The sequence below is a fragment of the Amphibalanus amphitrite genome, unplaced genomic scaffold (assembly GCF_019059575.1).
Source record: "Amphibalanus amphitrite isolate SeventyFive unplaced genomic scaffold, NRLGWU_Aamphi_draft 000273F_arrow, whole genome shotgun sequence".
In the NCBI taxonomy this organism is placed as follows: domain Eukaryota; kingdom Metazoa; phylum Arthropoda; class Thecostraca; order Balanomorpha; family Balanidae; genus Amphibalanus; species Amphibalanus amphitrite.
The window spans coordinates 213,806-232,352 of NW_024881768.1; the positions used below are offsets into that span (position 1 = coordinate 213,806).

Genomic DNA, 18,547 nt, shown 5'->3' on the forward strand with positions numbered 1-18,547 from the left:
CGTCATTTGACCTCAGTTGACCTCATTTGACCTGACCCATGGATAAGTACACCAAACAAAGAAGCACCAAGTGACCTGCTGTTAAGTACTGTGGTTTCAAAGCACAAAAGTGATAGAACGAAGCGGATATCTCCAGTATTTTCCTAATTTTGTATTTTCCCATAGGCTTAACATTACGACGTAATGACCTCTAACTGACCTCAGGTCAGTGACCTCAAAAAACCCGAACTATATGTTATACAACTCGGTGAACTTAGCACACCCTGAAAGTTTGAAGGAAATCAGTTCAAAACTGTGAGCAGGACAGGTGCGAAAAGAAAATTGAAATTTGACCATGACCTTGTACCGGTTTTTCTGACCTGGTGACCTGACCCAAGGTCACCCGGACCTGAAATTTACAGGTCACATGTAAAAAGGTTGCCCCATAGGCTGTGCCAAATTTGGCGGCGCTGCGCGCCGCCGTTTTTACGCTATCTTTGAAAAACCTTAGGGGGGGGGTCGCATCGACCCCCCCCCTGCCAGGGCGAGGGTTAATGACCTCTGGTGACCTGACCTTTGGCCTGACCAAAAAATTGACCGAAGTTATTTCGTCATTATTTTTTACGCTCTTTCGAACGCCGCCTTCCGCGTATCGCTACGTGGCCCAGGAGCCGAGTTACAAGGGGGGGGTGTTCAAACACCCCCCCCCCCAGCAGGGCGTGGAAATCCAGGACCCCCAGCAGGGCGCGGGCTAAGACGACGAAGACATAGCCTGAAGTACACTAATTTTTCTAGGTGCAAAACCTACCGCTAAAACCAGCGAGACCTGTACATTATACGGGAATTGGTAAGTACAAGTGTGCTCACCCGACTCGAGGGCGGAGCAGGGCATATTTTAACAAATTTCTACTGCGTCCCAAAGTTGAGCAGAGGGCACGTGCTACGACTAAGGGCACAGGGCAAGGAACATAGTAGGGCACTGAGGAGGGCAGAAAGTAGGGCACGGCAGGTTGCAAGACATGGCACAGGACATTTTGAGGGAAGGCCGGGTACAGGTCAGGGCAGACGGCAGGGCACAGGTCAGGGAACCGGACAGGGCAGGGACGCAGTGGTTCAAATCAGCAGGGGCTACGTCTCAAGGCGAGGGGGCTGCGTCCCAAAATGGGACGCAGTAAGTGTCTTAAAATATGCCCTGGGGCGGAGCTGACATCTGTCATGATTAACGGACACACTTGCGTTGTCGAGCCATTCCTCACATAGTCACCAATACGCAGTACGACTGATTGAAGCAGGCGAACGATGAAGGGGCGACAATCAATGGAGTCAGCAACCTGAGACTGGGTTAACCCTCGCCGGACCTAGGTATTGGTTTTCTAGATATGTGCCGACCGAGGGCGGGGGGGGGGGGGGAGGAGAAGGGTACTTACGACTCCCTCGCCGTTTCACCCCTGATGGAACTAAAGCGTCTCTGAAAAAAAAACGAGCGTGTGCGCCGTTACGAGACGCAGTGACTAGTACCCGATTTTGAGCCAGTGCCGCCCGCATGGTGTACCGCAATGGCTTGCCGTCGAGGGCGCCTAGAGTGCTGGACATTAGAAAGGCGCCCCGGCCCCGAAATGATCGTGGAAGGCGCCATCCAGGGCGCATTCGGCGCCCTAGATGAGGGCGCCTGCTAGATTTAGGAGGGGCTAAAGCCCAGTGTGCCCCCCCCCCTTTGGCTGCGCCCCTGTGTACAGGCCCAAAGACCATGGGGCGAGGCATGGCCTTCATACATACCTACCTATAGGTGCCTCAGAGTCGCAAGACTGCCTACTCAGAGGCCGTCGTGATCATCAGAGGTCAGGGGTGGAGAAATATGCCGAGTTGGGGTTGCACGGGCGCAGCAAATCCGCCGCCGCCCTGGCGGTGACCTTGACCTCCGCTGTCTGGTCATGGTGCGGCTCCAAAGCCAAGCCGGCGCAGCCGGCGTGGAATTGGGAAGACTCTTGCTACCCCAACTCGGCACGTTTGTCCACCCCTGTCAGAGGTCAATATGTAGGTAAGGCATCAAAAATCGCCTCGGGGGCCCACATGAGGTCAACTTGAGGGAGGCCCTTAGAGGCCGGTGAGAGGTCCAGGTGCAGACATGGCGTATCGAGGAGCCGGCGTAAGGCTCAAGACACGGCGATGAACCCCAGGAGCTTGTTGCATTGCTGGCCTGAGGGCTGAGGCCTCAAAGGTCTGCGTAGGGTTCTCTGAGGGCCCTCACTACTCAGAGGCCGTCGCGAAGGCCCATAGAAGCCAAGGTATGCCCTGAGAAGCACGGTTCGTGTGGGAAGGCCCAGGCACCGGGCACACGTCCCTCCCCCTCCCTCGTGCACCCTCGACCTCAACCTGAGCTCATTGAGGAGGCAATCGTAGTACGGCCACATATGCGACAAAGGACAAACTGCTGCCACCTATCGGAATTTATTGCTGCCATCTATCGGTAACTGTATGTTCCTTTTCCGTTCAATTCACTTTGTAGTCATAAATGGCGCAAGATTGTCAATACTGACGCGATTGTTATTTTCTCATTTGCCTTTTGATGATATATGACGTCATTAGTTTTGAAAAAGTTGAGAAGAAATTAAGCAAAGTGACCTGAAACAAAGGTTGGAGAATGCAATGAAATGCAAAATAGGGTTATTTTGTGTCAAAATAGTTCATTCAAAGTAAGCTAAAAACAAATACAAAGATTTATGTTTTCGCTGGAGGATCAAGTTTGCAATTTTTATGAATAACGTCATAGAATGATAAAGGAGATTTGCTAAGTGGTATTGATTGATCATTGATTGCCCTTCACTCGAGGATTTGCTCGAGATAATTATTATTTTCCGTTACCACGTGTGTGCTGAAAGTTGGCTGAAAGATGATGTCGAAGGCATAATCCTTAGATTGAGTAAGTTATCTGGGTGTTATATGCAATACGGGCTTCAGCTTGTCTCAGTCCAGGGCACGTCCAGGGCAAGGCCGTCCAGGGCCCATTGGCCCAATCTTACCATTGCCGTGAAAGAGTTCTCTATATAGTTACCGTTCGTTACCTATATATACGTTACCTATTTTACCTATATAGGTCTATATATGGCCTTGATAGGTACCGTTCGTTAAAGTATTTAGTAGCACTGAGAGTTGACGGCACTGATCAAAAATATCCTTTTTATTTACATCTTGCTAATTTTATTATCCAATGGATTTGATAGCCCTAATGATTGTGAATGCTGCCTGCCATGAACGAATGAATAAATTGGTACCAAATAGTTAGAAATGTTAGGTATCAAATGCTGTGAATGCACATTTACAGCATTTGGTGAATGGTAGGATTGGGCCTTGGTGTGTAGAATGATCATGGATTAGGCATGGATTAGGTATTCCTGGATAGGACACTCCGCTGATTTTCGACCACCTGACAGCGGCGGCGGATTTTCTGACGGCGAGGGCGTTTGCTCCATTTTAGCATTGTGTGCTATGGGCGGAGCGCATCTTTTTGTATACTTTTATCGTTTATTGCTTACCTACCTGTAAGAATTTGATGAAAAGTTTTGTGAACATGGTAGAACAGGAATTGAGGAATGTCTTGAAAGTATTATCTTCTCAGTATTAATTTAAGAAGTTGCTTAAATTTCGCTCACAAGTGAACGTTGGTGATTACAGCCAAAGAGCCAATGTTAGAATATAAGGTGATGTTTTATGGGATAACATGAAAGTAAGTTATATTAAGTTATCAATAGAGACTTGTTAAACGGCCGAGGAACGATCATATTTCGTGATAATTTGCATCGGCAAGTCAAGAATATCGCCTCAGTTTATGGGCATAAGGTAATGGTTCTGTATGTGATAGTGACTGAATGGAGCCATAATTATTAAAAAAGGACTGAAAATATGTTTGAAGTGTCTGAATCCGAAATCATGTCTTATGAGCTAAAGCTCGCGAATTTCACTCTCCATTACCACGTTTTTTGCACGCACGCCAATGTGGCGGCCGCCAGTGCACTCGCCACCGATGTTTCAGTGCTCCGCCACCAGGGCGGCCGCTTGGTCACTGACGCTAGTGTTGGGGAATAGAAAGTATCCTATCCAGGAATACTTCATCCATGGATTAAGTTCCTAGGTAGGTATTCCTAAAGGAATAGGCCCCTTATTCATTCCATGATTGTGTGGGTATTTGGGAGAGAGTGAGGGCAATCTATTAAATGTATATGACAGTACCATTTACCCAAGGTTTAGAAATACTTTCCAACCAAAGGTGTTATCTTTTTCATGATGCATTATGTTTTAAAGATTCATAGGGACACAGTAGGTAATATGGGGCAAGGCAGCCACCTTAAGGGAAAATGCATGTTTCTCATTAGTTTTTTTAATATAAATGAATTTATCATGCTATTCAATTAACTGATCCTTTATCTTACTTTCCAACCAAAGCCGGTCCCGTAGCTCAGTTGGTTAGAGCGTTGGACTCCGCGTGGTGGGAGCACGCGTTCCCGGTTATGACAGTCCGGGTTCGAAGCGCGACGGGCGCTCGACATTTATGGGCCTCCTGACAGGTATGGCTGCGGTTGGTGGCAGGCCGCAGCCAGGTGAAGTCAGCGAGGGGACCGGCCGTGCGCGGCTTTGTGCGCACGTTAAACTTTGGACTCTAAATTCTGCCATAGAATCGGAATTGCGCGATCGGAGGGTAGAGGGCAGGGTCATCGCAACAAGCTTCGCTTAGTGGTGGCTCTGTCCTTGTGAATCCTTCCCATCAAAAGGTTCGGACTAAATTTATAAAAAAATAAAAAAAAATCTTGAATGTATGCAATAACTCACTCAGTGTTCTTGATGAGGATAAGTTGGTTTTTGCAATTTAAAAAGGGGCTGCAAAAAGTCATCTTACCTGGTATATGGCTGGCCTACAGGGTAAGAGGCCCAAGCTGCTGGTGTAATATGCCCTATGTTAAGCCCAATGAGGATATCCTGTTACAAAATGCAAACGTTGATGCTCAAAATAACAGGTTTTAGCACCAACTTGTAACTTTTTCTCAAAGATAAGTCCTTCAGGCAGGCCTTACACATGTTTAGAATCTCCTAATACAGAAACTGCACTTACACAAAAGATGGCATGTAAGAGAGATAGGGCATCTAACCCCTTGCAACTGGTGGGCGTTTTACCCTGACACACATGTTGGAAAGATGAGGAATATAAAAAATGTGAGTAGCAACTAGCAATTATGACGCAGGTACTTGAATTACTAATAGCTGAATGTTTTAAAATTCTCGATTTAAAATGTGTGGTTGTTGCTTTCTACAAATTATTCACTCATCAAACTACAGCAATCAAAATAAGGAAAGGAAAGGCTACTTCTGTCAGCCACTTCTCCCAGAGAAGCCTGACACACCTCAAATTTTGCTTCATGCCCCACAGCACTTAGGCTCCAAAGGAACGACGAACTATGGATTGTTTTGGTATTTTCTCAAATAAAGGGTGGTGGGCGTCTTACCCGACTGGGCGTCTTGTCCCGTGTTACCCTATGAATTCTGAAAGTGATCCTCTTAACATTATATGTACCATTATTTTCACTTCATGTCATGCATTTCCACAACACCTTATTGTGAAGCTCATAGATATTCTACAAGACAATTACTCCATGATGACTGGAATGTCTGAACCAGTAAGCTGCTTCATGAAAACAAAGAGTACTCCTCTCCGTCTCTGATTGTTGCCCATCATCTCCTTCCATGCAGCAGAGGGCATCAGCTTGCACTGCATGAGAGAGCAGCAGTGCAGCTCAAGACCACTCCTGCAACCGAGGATTGACAGGCATTGTTATGTGACCTGGGAGTAGCAGACCACATTCTGCCTCGGTCCACTCAGCTACAGAAGATCCTGAGTGTTCTGCTGAAAGCCAGTAAGGGGAGCTGTCATGGAAGCATGTGGTGAAGAGGCGGGAAGACGTGCTAAGTGTGATGTGTCGGGAGGCACAGTGCCGCCCGATGACACCGCTCAATCAGTGGCTGACGGATCCCGCGCGGCGGATGGGCAGAGAACTGACCGGGAAGCGACTGCGGCCGTCCAGCTCCACTCATTGGTCCCAGCCAGTGACTCGGACCATGTGTCAGTGACTGAGTCTCGTCTGCTGCCGCCACAGCACAGTGCGGTAGCAGAGGAGCGAACGGACGCGCCGCCAGAACAGTCTCCGGAGCTACCGGCTGGTGTCACCGTCAAATCGGAGCGATCACCGGACGGCGGCGGCGGAGCGCCCGACCCGGAATCGGAGGACCAGCTGACGCACGTGGAGCTGGGCACCGTGTTCCGGGACACGCTGACCGGGCTACTGGCCGAGGACCCGTTGCTGAACGACCTGCCGGCCGTACTGACGCCCGCCGAGCTGCGCTCACTGACCGCTCTGGAGCGCGGCACGGCCATGGGGGTGCTGGTGAACCGCGGCCAGCGGCTGACGCGGGTCATCGTGCAGCGCACCGCCACCGTGCGCGACCTGAAGATGGCGCTGCGCAGCGCCGTCGAGCTCGAGCTGGCGCGCCGCGGCGGCCGGCGGCGGGCCATCAGCTGGCGGTACGTGTGGCGCGCCAACTGGCTCTCGTTCGGCGGCCGGCGGCTGAAGGACGATAACGCCCGACTGGAGAAGCTTGGTATAGGTAACCGGGCCGAGGTCCGGTTCGTGAAGAGGATCCGCGCCAAGCGAGGACAGCGCGACAAGAAGGGCGGCCAGGTGTGATCGGATACACTCAGGGTGAGTGACCGAGGAGGAGGTGACCGGGCTGGGATGGCCTATTTGAATGTCTGTGTTGTGTTTCTTGCCAGTGCATTGTGGCGTAGGCGTTGATTGCTATTATCAGTGTCATATTTTGAGGATCTACATTGTTTTGATTATTACCAAAAGTGAAACATCGTCTGTGTCCATATCATTGAATATGGCGGAGCTTGCCTCGAGGTAAAAACCTGACATTGTCATGTCATCAGTTTATCAACCCGCGCCCTGGTGGGGTGGGGGGGCTATTTTTTGCCCCCTCCCCCTCCAGACTTTTCGATATATCTCCAGGACCGCTGCGCCGATCATCACCAAACTTTCAGTACCCTCCCGGACATCAATTTTACACATTGTGACCAAAAATTTTTTCCAAAGGCTATGATAGGTTGGCCAGAAATGACGTCAGAGTTACGTCATGTTCTGCCGTTTTTGACCCAAAAAAGGGTTTCGCGGGAAGAGCTGTCAGGCCTATAGCTTTGCAAATACAGAAAAATGTACAAGACATAAAAGCTGTAGAATTGACAGCGCTACAAAACTGCTATCTCGGATTTTTGAATTTTTTGGATTTTGACCCCCAAAATCAAAAAGTATATTTTTTAAATAAATAGCCGAAAAATCCAAAAAAGTTTTTTAATTTAAAAAAAAAGGAATATCTGTGATAGGCCTTAGCGCGTTCTATCCACATACCAAATTTGAGATCAATACCTCTTTTTGGCCAAGTTATAGCGAAAAAACTGTTCAAAATTGATTACGTCAAATTTTCAAACTCAATGGCTAGCAATTCTAGACCCCGTAGCGCAATACAAAGACCACCATTAGATTCCCCGTGGCGAGCTGCATCGAATCAATACCCATTTTATGCAAAACTATCAACTTTAAAATTTGACCTTTTTTGACCTTTTTTGACCTGACCTTCACCAGAAAGTGACCTAAGCCGTACCTGATGGTCTTATAACCAATACCATTGAGTTGGAAATGAAAAATTGGCCATAAAACATGCATCGCACAACCTTAGTAAAGTTGGGTTCATGTGCTGACCCTTGGTGACCTGACCTGTGACCTGACCTGGTATTTTCAGTGACCTTTAATAGCAACATATGTGCTAGGCAACTGACGTCCTATCGCTGATTCTCGACAAAATGCGTTTTCCTCGGTGTTATAGCGCACTCCCTAGAAGACCCGTGAACGGTGAAACATTTCATCTTTGACCTGACCTGTGACGTCATCGGTGACCCCGAGGTAAATGAAATTTGGTTTCCATGACAAATTTGACAGGCCTTTCGAACGCCGTTTGAATTTTGCGGATCCGTCTAGCAGTTTCGGAGATATGGGGGGGGGGGGCAAAAAATAGCCCCCCCCCCCAGGTCGCGTTATAAAAAGACCCCACCAGGGCGCGGGTTAAAGGGACCCTCCCACCTTCAAAGAAGTTAATGAATTGGCATGAAAGTGATGTCGCTCGGTTCAGAAAGAGCAAAAACGAATATCTACCAAATATCATCGAAAAATATTCACCGGTTTTCAAGATATTAGACTTTTACTTTTGTTTACTTTTTGGGATCTCCGCTGTTCCTAGCGACTTTATTTGAAAGTGCGGCATTTGTTGCGCGCAAAGCAGCATATACCTACCACCGCGTGCTACAAAACGTTTTAACCCGCGCCCCGTAGGGCTACCGGCGGACCCTACCACCCGTAGAGGGGGGGCCGTTTCGGCCCCCCCTAAGATCTCGGAAAGTTACCGGCCGATTTTCAAAATTCAAACGGCGTTTGATAGCCCTACCCGGGAACTACCTTGTGACCAAATTTCATTGACCTAGGTCAAACCGATGACGTCACAGGTCAGGTCAAAGGTCAGATTTTCACCGTTCACAGGCAATTCAAGAAATGTGCAGTGAAATCGAGTAAATTGGTAATTTATTGAAAACCATCGATGGTATATTGTTCGTCAAACAAATACTTTGCTATCTGAGGTCACTGATACCAGGTCAGGTCACAGCGAGGTCAGGTCACCGGGGGTCACAATATGAATGTGTCGTGTGATACATGTTTTATGGTCCATTTTACATGACAAATGCGATTATGTGGGTTAGGCAGCCTTTGGGGCCAGCCTAGGTCACGTTTTGGTGAAGGTCAGGTCAAGGTCAGGTCAAATTAGGTCAAATTTCAAAGTTGATATTTTTGCATAAAATGGGTATCCATTCGATGCAGCTCGTCACGGGGAGTCTAATGGTGGTCTTCGTTTTGCTCTACCAGTTCTAGAATTGCCAAAAATTGAATTTGAAAATTTGACGTCATCATTTTTGAACAGTTTTTTTCGCTATAACTTGGCCAAAAAACGAGATATCGATCTGAAATTTGGTATGTAGGTAGAAGACGGGAAGCACTATCACATATATTCCGGTTTTTTCGAAACTCAAAAAACTTTTTGGATTTTTTGGCTAATATATCCAAAAATATGCTTTTTTGATTTTTGGGGATCAAAACTCAAAAATTTCAAAAATCCGAGATAGCAGTTCTGTAGCCCTGTCAATTCTACACCTTTTATGTCTTGATCATTTTTCTGTATCTTCAAAGCTGTAGGCCTGACAGGTCTTCTCGCGAAAGTCTTTTTTCGGTCGAAAATGACAGAACATGACGTCACTCTGACGTCATTTGTGGCCAACCTATCACAGCCTCTGGAAAAATTTTTGGTCACAATGTGTAAAATTGATGCCCGGAGGGGTCCTGAAAGTTTGGTGGCGATATCTCCAGCCGTTTAGGAGATATCGACCGAAAAGGACAGGGGGGGGGGCGTTTCGGCCCCCCCCCTACGGGGCGCGGGTTAAGGCGGCCGCACACTGGGCCATTCGGCGGGCGAGATTCCGCAAAAGCGGAATGTCGCGGGCGACATTCCTACAGCGGCTTTCCGCTTGTTTTCAGCAGTTTACAGGACCATTCGGCGGTGCGATTTTCTACTTAGTATTTTCAGGAACTTTATGTGAAACATTGTATGATAAATATAAACGAATGCAAACTAAATACATTTAAGCAAATACAATATTTGCTTATTTAATGCGATTATGCTATATTTCTGTACAATACAGTTTTGAATATCTATTAATTTGACATAATTTCTGGAGGAAGTTGCAAAAAAATAAAGCTCGTGAATAATGTAAACAACCGTGTTTGTCGACAAATGCAAGAATCCTAAAGACAATTGTGGAGAGGCACATAGTAACCCATTATTGGAATAACCAATGAAGTGTATAAAAGCCATTTAATATGGGGAAAGAAGTGCCGCTACGATTTTTTATCAAGTGAAGTCTATTTCTCGGCTACTCCATCAATAGTTGGTGAGTTTCAAGTTCCACAATTTCGGGTGTCCGCGGCGTCGCCGCGGAAAAAGCTGAACCGGTCCAGCTTTTTCCGCAACTCCGCGGCTGTTCGCGCGCATGCGCACTCTACCCGCGGACAGCTAGCTGGCAGCGGTCGGCTGATAATTTTGTCGTTTCGGCAGCTGATTCGGCGTCCACGAAAGCGTAATGTCGCCACGGAATTGCGTTTTTGCGGAATGTCGCCCGCCGAATGGCCTAGTGTGCGGCCGCCTTTAGTCAAACATTTAACCCGCGCACCGACGGGGGACTGCGCCAACTTCGCACCGACGGGGGGGGGGCGGATGACCGCCCCCCCTGAGATCTCGAGAACGAAGCAAGATAGCGACAAGCGGTAAACGGCATCGGATACGCACGGCCAAGATCTATAATTTTTACTAAGGTCATTTTCAGGTCAGGTCAAAGATGACGTCACAGGGGTCGAAAAAGTCAAAATGGCGGCGCTAGATATGGAGAGTTTTTCTCGAATAACTTTCGAATTAGTCAAGATAGGAACAAACTAAGGGCACCATCGTGATCCTCTCGTCAATCCGCATCGAATGATATATATATGTTGACCTCGAAAGGTCAAGGTCAAAGGTTGACCTAAGGTCACGTGACCTCGAGGTCATCATGTATATCATTCGATGCGTCTTGACGAGCTGAACACAATGAGATCATCCACGCGTCTGTATCTTGTTCCTGTACGGAGTTATTGGCCAAAAACCTTTGGTGACCTTTGATGACGTCACATGACCTCACAGCTGCCCAACAGCAAAACCGACCTCAAGGTAGTGAAGGTTGATCGTATATGAAGTCATGTATGGTATATGGGGCCAATCCGACCCGTTTTAGTGGTAAAAACAGGGAGTTGATTTTTCCCCCATTGACTTATAATGGGGAGGTCGCGAAATTGACCTGACCTTAGGTCACCGATATAAAAATTCCGAGATATACAAATTGTAGCTACTAATGACCTAATAATATCCTGCGACTTTCAAAGTCCTCCGACATCTACTGTAGCTCTGGCACGGTGACAAAGTTGCAAAAAAGTGACTTGAGGTTGGGTCATTCAAAGTGACCTGGTGACCTGACCTTAAAAGGTAGGAGGTTCAAACTTGCACACCTTGTGTAAAATTGATGAGGTTATAGTCATACCAAATTTCGCGGCGCTACGCGCCGCGGTTTTCCCGCTATTCGCGAAAAACCTCAGGGGGGGTGGATATCCGCCCCCCCCGTCGGTGCGAGGTTTAACGGACGTTCGAAAGCCTGATGACGTCATCAGATTCCCGTAATGGTTAAGAGATAGGGACCACGCTGGTCCCACCCTGCAAGTAAAGGGAAGAAATTTCTTGAACACCATAAAGCTGCGGGGGTTGCGACCAGGATAAATGGTGGTTTCTGAGCCTGGCCGCAAACTTGGCTATCTCAACTCAAAACTAATGTTAAGTTGGGAGGGTCCCTTTAAGTGACTACTTAAAAGCGTGTTTTCTATGTTTGTGACAAAACTTTTATTTAGTATTTTAGTGTAAAGTAACTATCCCTGAACATTTCTTGATGCACATGCATTTTGTGTTCTGAAGAAGCGTTATCTACTGGCATTTGTCGTTTATATGTCCGAATCACCTTAGGCAGTACTTCACTTATTATGACGTCATGGGTGGTGGCCTGACTTCACGATAAACAATCCTCCAAGCGATTGAGCGCTACCAAAATCAGCTAACCGCACCCTCCCCCAACGACTGTTTATTTGCATGAACCTCAGGGGATTCCCCAGTTTCGCTTTAGACAAACGGCCATTGGTTGGACTTGTTGGATGAGCAAGTGGAAATAAACACCCTGAGTGTTTGTTTCCGTCCGTGCTGCTCTGGTCGTTTGTATTCGTCGCTACCCGCTGCCCCAGGCGTGCTGCAGGACCGCCCCTCCTGTCTGCCATATAAAGTCCGCTCCGGCCGGTGTGAGTCAGTGTTATACGTCGGACGCCGCCGGGGGACTCACTATTCCCTCGCTGCCGCCGCCACGTGGGCCTCCACTGCCGCCGGATCACCGTCATGCTGCCGGTCTGTCTGCTGGTCTACTGCTGCCTGGCCACGGCTCGCCTCGGCTGGGCCAAACCAACGCCAGGCGACGAGAGTGAGGACCGGGTGCGGAAGTTCATCGCCAATAATTGGAGCGCTAGCCGACCGGCGCGGATGCCGGATGACGTGGTGAACGTGACGGTCAGCATATCAGACGTGTTTCTAGATTTTGATCTAGATGATGGTGATGCGGTGTGCAAACTGACATCCTGGTTTCGACTGGTATGGCGCGACTATCGACTCGACTGGTCCGATCAGCCGCTAATGAACGACACCACTGCTGTCAAGATCAGGCACAGCTTTAAGTGGGCTCCCACCATTCACTTTGTCGGAGTTACAGATGTGACCAGGAAGTCCCGCAGTATGATGTCGGAACTCGGCCAAGCCGTTGTGAATCGGACAGGAACCGTGATGATGGTGGTACCGGCTCAATTGTCTGTGCCTGTTCAGTACTTTGGAGCCCATTCCGAACGCAAATGCATTTTTACCCTGACTTCGATGCTCACAAACCTGGATTTCATTGATCTTTGGACAAGACAGTCAAGATTTGATGTGGCTTCTGTTGGATCCCTAGTCACAGAAGCGTCGATTGAACGGAAAGAGATTACTCGTGAATGCTGTTCAAGGCCCTTTGCTGCGCTAGAATACACTATCGCTCTTTAGCTTTCCAAACGATACTCCGCTCGTTACGCCATGTGACAGTGTTTAATGATCGAAAGTTCATGTGAAGACTGTCAACTGGAACGCGACCTAACAAGGTGCAATGACCGATATCCTGGTCTCTGAGTGGTTAGCGCAATGTGGCATATTTTGTTCTTGGAAACTACCACCATGAACATGTTAGAAACGCATGCCGTGGGCTTTGCTACGCCGTTCGCCACATCACTGTGCTTGTAGCTGGTGTTGAGATGCTGGTCAAGCAGTTTTGGGACCGATCGCTGTGTCCCGTTTCGAGCCTTTTCTGGTTAGATGCTTCTTTTGTTTGCTGTACTTGTCTAAGGCTACCATTGCCACGCGCTCTGCTGTCGATGTTTTTAAATGCTTGCAATATAATTACTCAACGGTCGGGGCATTGAATTGTTTGAGAGTTAGCGTCTCTCTAACTGCACTGATTTAATTTTAGGCACATCGTTTTGGTCCTTCGTCATCCGTAAATAGTTAGTGCCAAACGCATTAACTTTTTCCGTTTGGTCTCGTTCCTGGCCTTCCTGGTCTCGTTCGATGGCCAGTGCTTTGCGGGGCCCCTAAAACCAATGCATCATTATCTTTTGGGTGGTAACCAGCACATTAGCCCATTTAACTCGACACGCTTACCAGTCCTGCTGACCACTTTCACTGGAGTGTAGGAAAAAAGACTATTGAAAGACTCTTACTTACACTGTTGTAATTTGTACACGCCTTGCGCTGTTACCAAGCACACAATGAGCTGACCTTGCGGAGCTTGTATTTTGAATGAGTCACAACAGATCAAAGATTCGTTCTGTTAGCTGCCTTCTTGCTGGGTGTTTAAACGATCTGGCCGTACTATAGCCCAGAGCAGGACAATGACAATAAACCATTGTTTCGGTTATATGACCAGCCGTTGACGTCAACCCTCTGTGGCCCCTCCGATATCGCGCTGTCCTTGCCTCGTGTTGACTGACTCCTCCCTTGCAGGCCATGTCCAGTAAGAAGAAACCTGCTCGCTTGTCTCGCGGCGGCAGCACGCCGCAGAAGTCTGTCCGCCCGTCGTCTGCTCAGTGGCACCACTGCGGCCAGTGTGACACCTGGCTGCCAGAACCGGCGTCCGACGGTCAGTGCTGCCTGTCGCCTCCTCCGCGCGGCTGCGTGCGCGCCGGACGGCTGTTGGCTAGTGGCTGGCTGCAGCCAGCGCCACAGCAGGCCTGGCCGCCCGGCTGGGCGCGCGCGCTCTGTCTGGTACCGGCGCCAGCGGCGAGCGCGCTGGGCCTGCGCGCTGGGGACCGGGTTCAGGTAGTGTGCGGCCGGCGCCGCGCCGTCTGCCGCCTGTGGCCGCTGCCGGCCGGCACCGACAGCCCGCCGGCGGCTGTGGCAGTGCCGGAGCCGACGGCCGCCCGGCTGACACCGCTGGACGAGCCGCCCGCGCTGCGCCCGGTGACCGGAGCGCTGCTGCCGGCCGCTCGACTCCAACTCGCCCCCGACCGGGCGCTGCCGTTCGCCGGCACCGACCGCTTCCGGGAGCAGTTGGCGGCCGAGACGCGTGGCCTGGTGTTCGGCGTCGGCGACCGCTACGTCACCTCCTTCATGGGCACGCCCCTGACACTCACAGTCACCGAGGTAACCGAGGCCGGAGCGGAAGACGAACTGGCGTGCCGACTGGCGCGGTTGGCCGTGTCCGGCTCGGAGCTCCCAGCTGGCGGTGGGGACGCACCGGCTGTGGTTCAATCACCTCGGAACTCCGAGAGACGTGCGAACCTTGACGACCGACTGGTAGAGGTGGCGGAGGAGACTGAGCTAGTCGTATCTCTCTCCTCGGAGCCGGCCCCGCCGCCACCCCCGCCACCGCGACTGGGAGGGTTGACGGACACGCTCAAATACCTGCGCTCAATGATCGATCAGGTGCTGAAGGAGTGGCGGCCCGACGACGCTCGGCCGGCGCTCGAGCTGCCTCGTGGTGTTCTTCTCTGGGGGCCGTCTGGCACGGGGAAGAGCGCTCTGGCGACGGTACTGGCGGCGGAGTATGGCTCCAGGTTCCATCTGATCCGCGGCGCCCAGCTGGCGAGCAAGTACCAGGGCGGTACCGAGGAGAACCTGAGGAACAGTTTCGAGGCGGCGCGCCGCCTCCGCCCGGCCGTGCTGTTCATTGACAATGTGGAGGCGGTGGCGGGTCGGTCGGACACCGGCTCGGAGCGTCAGCGCCGGCTGCTCACTTGTCTCCTCTCGCTACTGGACGATGCCGCCGGGCTGGCCGTGGTGGCCGCCACCGCCGCGCCGGGCTCTCTGGACCCGGCCGTGCGCCGCGCCGGCCGCCTGGACCGTGAGCTGGAGCTGACGGTGCCCCGACCGGCGGACAGGACAGAGATCCTCACCGCCCTGCTGCCCGGCCGGCCGGCCGACCAGCTGGCCGCCGTCGCCGCCGCCGCGCACGGTTATGTAGGCGCCGATCTGCGTGCGGTGGTCAGTGAGGCCCGCCTTCTAGCCACGGAGAGGAGCGAACACGAGCCGACGCTGGCCGATCTGATGGCAGCTCTGCGCCGTGTCAAACCCAGCGCCATGCGAGAGGTGCTCGTGGAGGTGGCTGACGTTAGGTGGAAGGATATTGGAGGCCAGGAGGCGCTCAAACTGAGACTGAAACAGGCTGTTGATTGGCCCATCAACCACCCAGAGGCGTTCAAACGGATGGGCGTCACACCGCCGAAAGGCGTGCTCATGTACGGGCCGCCGGGCTGCTCCAAAACCATGATCGCCAAGGCGCTCGCCACCGAGAGCGGTCTCAACTTCATCTCCATCAAGGGCCCGGAGCTCTTCAGCAAGTGGGTGGGGGAGTCGGAGCGCGCCGTGCGGGAGGTGTTCCGCCGCGCGCGTCAGTCGGCGCCCGCCGTCGTCTTCTTTGACGAGCTGGACGCTCTGGCGGTGCGGCGCGGTGACTCGGGCGCCAGCAGTGTGGCTGAGCGCGTGCTGGCGCAGCTGCTGACTGAGATTGACGGCGTCAGCGCGCTGCGTGACGTCACCGTCGTGGCGGCCACTAACCGGCCCGATCTGATCGACCCGGCGCTGCTGCGGCCCGGCCGGCTCGATCACGTGGTCCACGTGCCGCTGCCGGACGCCGAGACACGTGCCGAGATCGGCCGCATTCGTCTGGCCGGGATGCCAGTGGCGGCCGCCGTGACACCCCAGTGGCTGTCGGAGAGGACGGAAGGCTACTCGGGCGCCGAGGTTTCCGCTGTCTGTCACGAGGCGGCGCTGCTGGCGCTCGAGAGGGACGTAGAGGCCGACACCGTGGAGCTGGAAGACTTCCAGGTGGCGCTGCGCACAGTGCAGCCCCGGGTCACGGACTATGACCTGGTGTACCGACAGTTTGCCGAAAATCACCGAAAACGGTAGGTAGCTCAGGGGATCTGCTCACACTGTTTTGTTATGAAATACACATTGAGTGGAACTACGTATACTTTTGTGCATAGTTTGAGCCTTGATACGACACCTGCATATCATTTGGCAAAGGCACTGAGGTCTGACTTCAGTCTCTTTTGAGCCAGGAACTTCGATGTTTCAGGAATCAAAAAGATTCGGACGTGTCGCACACAGCAAATATTTGCTTTTACGTCCGCTCGATACTGAGTGGTAAGATATCAGTAACTGCATTTCCTTGCACATTCACTCTTCAGTGACCACTGGTTCGCATTGAGTAGGTCCATGTGATTTAGCACATTTGTCGATACTGAGGCCAGTTTTACCAACAGAAAAATAGCCGCCTGTCGGAATTTTTTGCCTAAAGACCGCTTCACATACGGAGCGTAAACGCGCTGGGCACGTAAGCGGATAGGGCTTTACCTTTTACTGTTTACCTTTACTGTTACCGTATGTGAAGCGGTCTTAAGGCAAAAAATGCCGGCAGGCGGCTATCTTTCTGTTGGTAAAACTGGCCTCTGGTCGAGGTTTTTCAGGACATCGAAGATAACACATTGTTGAATCGATAAAGGAATAATGGTGTAAAGTCTTTATTCGACGCATATAAAACGGGCGTTAAGGGGCATCACAAACATATTCTCGTAACGCCCTCAGCACACTCTCAGCCATACAACAGCGCACGCACACGAGACCTCTTTGGCGGGGCTTATGCTACTACTGACCTGGAAATGTACAAATAAATGCTCTCTTCTCAATAGGCAGGTGAAATAAAGCGACGCTCCGACATCACAGCGAAAACACAACTAAAACGGCTCTGCTGGCGGCAACACCCGTCGGTCGCACAGTCGGGGAGGCAGCGAAACGGCAAGCGGGATCCAAGGCACTTGAAATTGAGATGGCTCGTGACTAGATGACAAAGTTAAGAAAACATGCTAAAAATCCGTCGGCACTTGCCAACAAAGTCACGTGGGTATTTGGCAGCTTGGCGTTTGCCAGAAATCACGTGGCAACTGACAATAACGGCAAAGTGTGAGTATGTACATACGTTCAAATACGTACTCCCTAAGCACTACTTATGTACGCACTTCAATAGTCATGAATGATGAATGACACATGGGAAGACATTTTCATGCGTTTTCAATCGAGTGTCTTGGCTCTAAACACGCAGTAGCCCAAACTAGGATATCAGACCACTTGTCTGACAGAACGCGGGCATCCAAACAGCTAATAAATAACTCGAGCTGTCTTGCTGCCAGCGGACAGCCCGGCATCTGTCACACTGACTGCCAGGCGTCACCATCAGCTGCCACTGTCCGGCGCATCTGTCAGCTGTCTTACACTGTCACCTGACAGCGCTCCCTCACTCTTCACTCCTGTTTCCTCGCCTCACAAATTGTCACGACCCTCATCATCACATCACAAGCCAGCGTCACGTCACGTACCAGTGTCACGTCACGGCTCATCACACGTCATCCCGTGCTAGTCAGACGTGTGTAGCCAGACGACCCGGCGGAGGCTGGCCAGCGGCGGTGATATGCTGGGTAGCGGTGGTAGCGGCGGCGCGGCGCGCTCCGTACCCGGCCGGGGGTGGCAGATTCGTCAGACTGTTGGCCCGTAGGTACGGGTTTCCGTAGCGAGCCGACAGACGAGGGTCGGCGTACGAAGCCGGTACGGGCGACGGCGCGTAGTCGCGCTCGTAATTTGGGTACGAGATATAGCCAGCGTTATTTTGTGCCTGCCGATGGAAAGAAAAACGAAGAGTCAGATAAAAACAACAGGCTTATAACAGGACTTGGGTCCGTCTGTGCGTGCCAAGGTAAAGACGCACTAGCCACTATCTACGCACAAAATGCATGATGATATGTGAATTGTTAAGTGACGAGCGTTTTAATCTCATGTCAATTAACAGACGGCTGTAATACTGCCCAATGAATTTGATATGCATCCGAGCTTTAGCCCGGCCCTACAACGTACGCCGCACCCGCCAACAAACGAGCGACTGCATTAGTAGTAGTCATCTTGGACTGCATGGCCTTCACCAGACCATAGAGACATGAGAGCGACTTGTGACACCGGTCTAAAGGTGCCAGAATGAGGTAGGTACAACAAACTGACTTTTTCTTGTCTTACGTCTTGTACTGACTTACTAGATTAGACAACTAATGACTCGATGCAACTGACACTATAACGTGACAGCTGGACTCCATTTCTACCAGAAGTGTGCTGCGCTTTATTTCATAACTTTCGAAGCATCCGAAACAAAGAACGGACACTGAAGTTGACAAAAACTGAA

General features: G+C 50.9%; 3 protein-coding genes across 13 annotated transcripts in view; 2 read left to right on the plus strand and 1 right to left on the minus strand.

The window, feature by feature from the left end:
* Positions 1-2,769: 2,769 nt before the first annotated feature.
* LOC122387096 (ATPase family protein 2 homolog) lies at positions 2,770-16,288 on the plus strand. 2 transcript variants are annotated; one of them, XM_043376934.1, is made up of 2 exons: positions 2,770-2,899; positions 13,825-16,288. In XM_043376934.1, the coding sequence occupies exon 2, from the start codon at positions 13,828-13,830 to the stop codon at positions 16,228-16,230; it is 2,403 nt and encodes an 800-aa protein (XP_043232869.1). In that variant the 5' UTR covers positions 2,770-2,899; positions 13,825-13,827; the 3' UTR covers positions 16,231-16,288. The 2 variants fall into 2 exon arrangements, with proteins under 2 accessions (XP_043232869.1, XP_043232867.1); XM_043376932.1 differs by lacking the exon at positions 2,770-2,899 and adding an exon at positions 6,446-6,725.
* Positions 5,606-6,710, plus strand: LOC122387097. Its single transcript, XM_043376935.1, has one exon. It carries the CDS (start codon positions 5,898-5,900, stop codon positions 6,708-6,710), a length of 813 nt encoding a protein of 270 aa, XP_043232870.1. The 5' UTR covers positions 5,606-5,897.
* Positions 16,289-16,828: 540 nt separating the features above from the next.
* The window catches only part of LOC122387098 (irregular chiasm C-roughest protein-like), a 92,749-nt gene continuing 91,030 nt past the window's right edge, over positions 16,829-18,547 (minus strand). For all 10 annotated transcript variants that reach the window (XM_043376945.1, XM_043376941.1, XM_043376938.1 and 7 more), the window contains one exon: positions 16,829-17,989. In XM_043376945.1, the coding sequence (XP_043232880.1) occupies positions 17,738-17,989 (252 nt within the window). In that variant the 3' untranslated portion in view covers positions 16,829-17,737. The remainder of the gene's footprint in view (positions 17,990-18,547) is intronic.

Excerpts from the sequence above, each read along its gene's own strand:
- LOC122387097 (XM_043376935.1), top strand. The coding sequence starts at position 5,898 with ATGGAAGCATGTGGTGAAGAGGCGGGAAGACGTGCTAAGTGTGATGTG.
- LOC122387096 (XM_043376934.1), top strand. The coding sequence starts at position 13,828 with ATGTCCAGTAAGAAGAAACCTGCTCGCTTGTCTCGCGGCGGCAGCACG.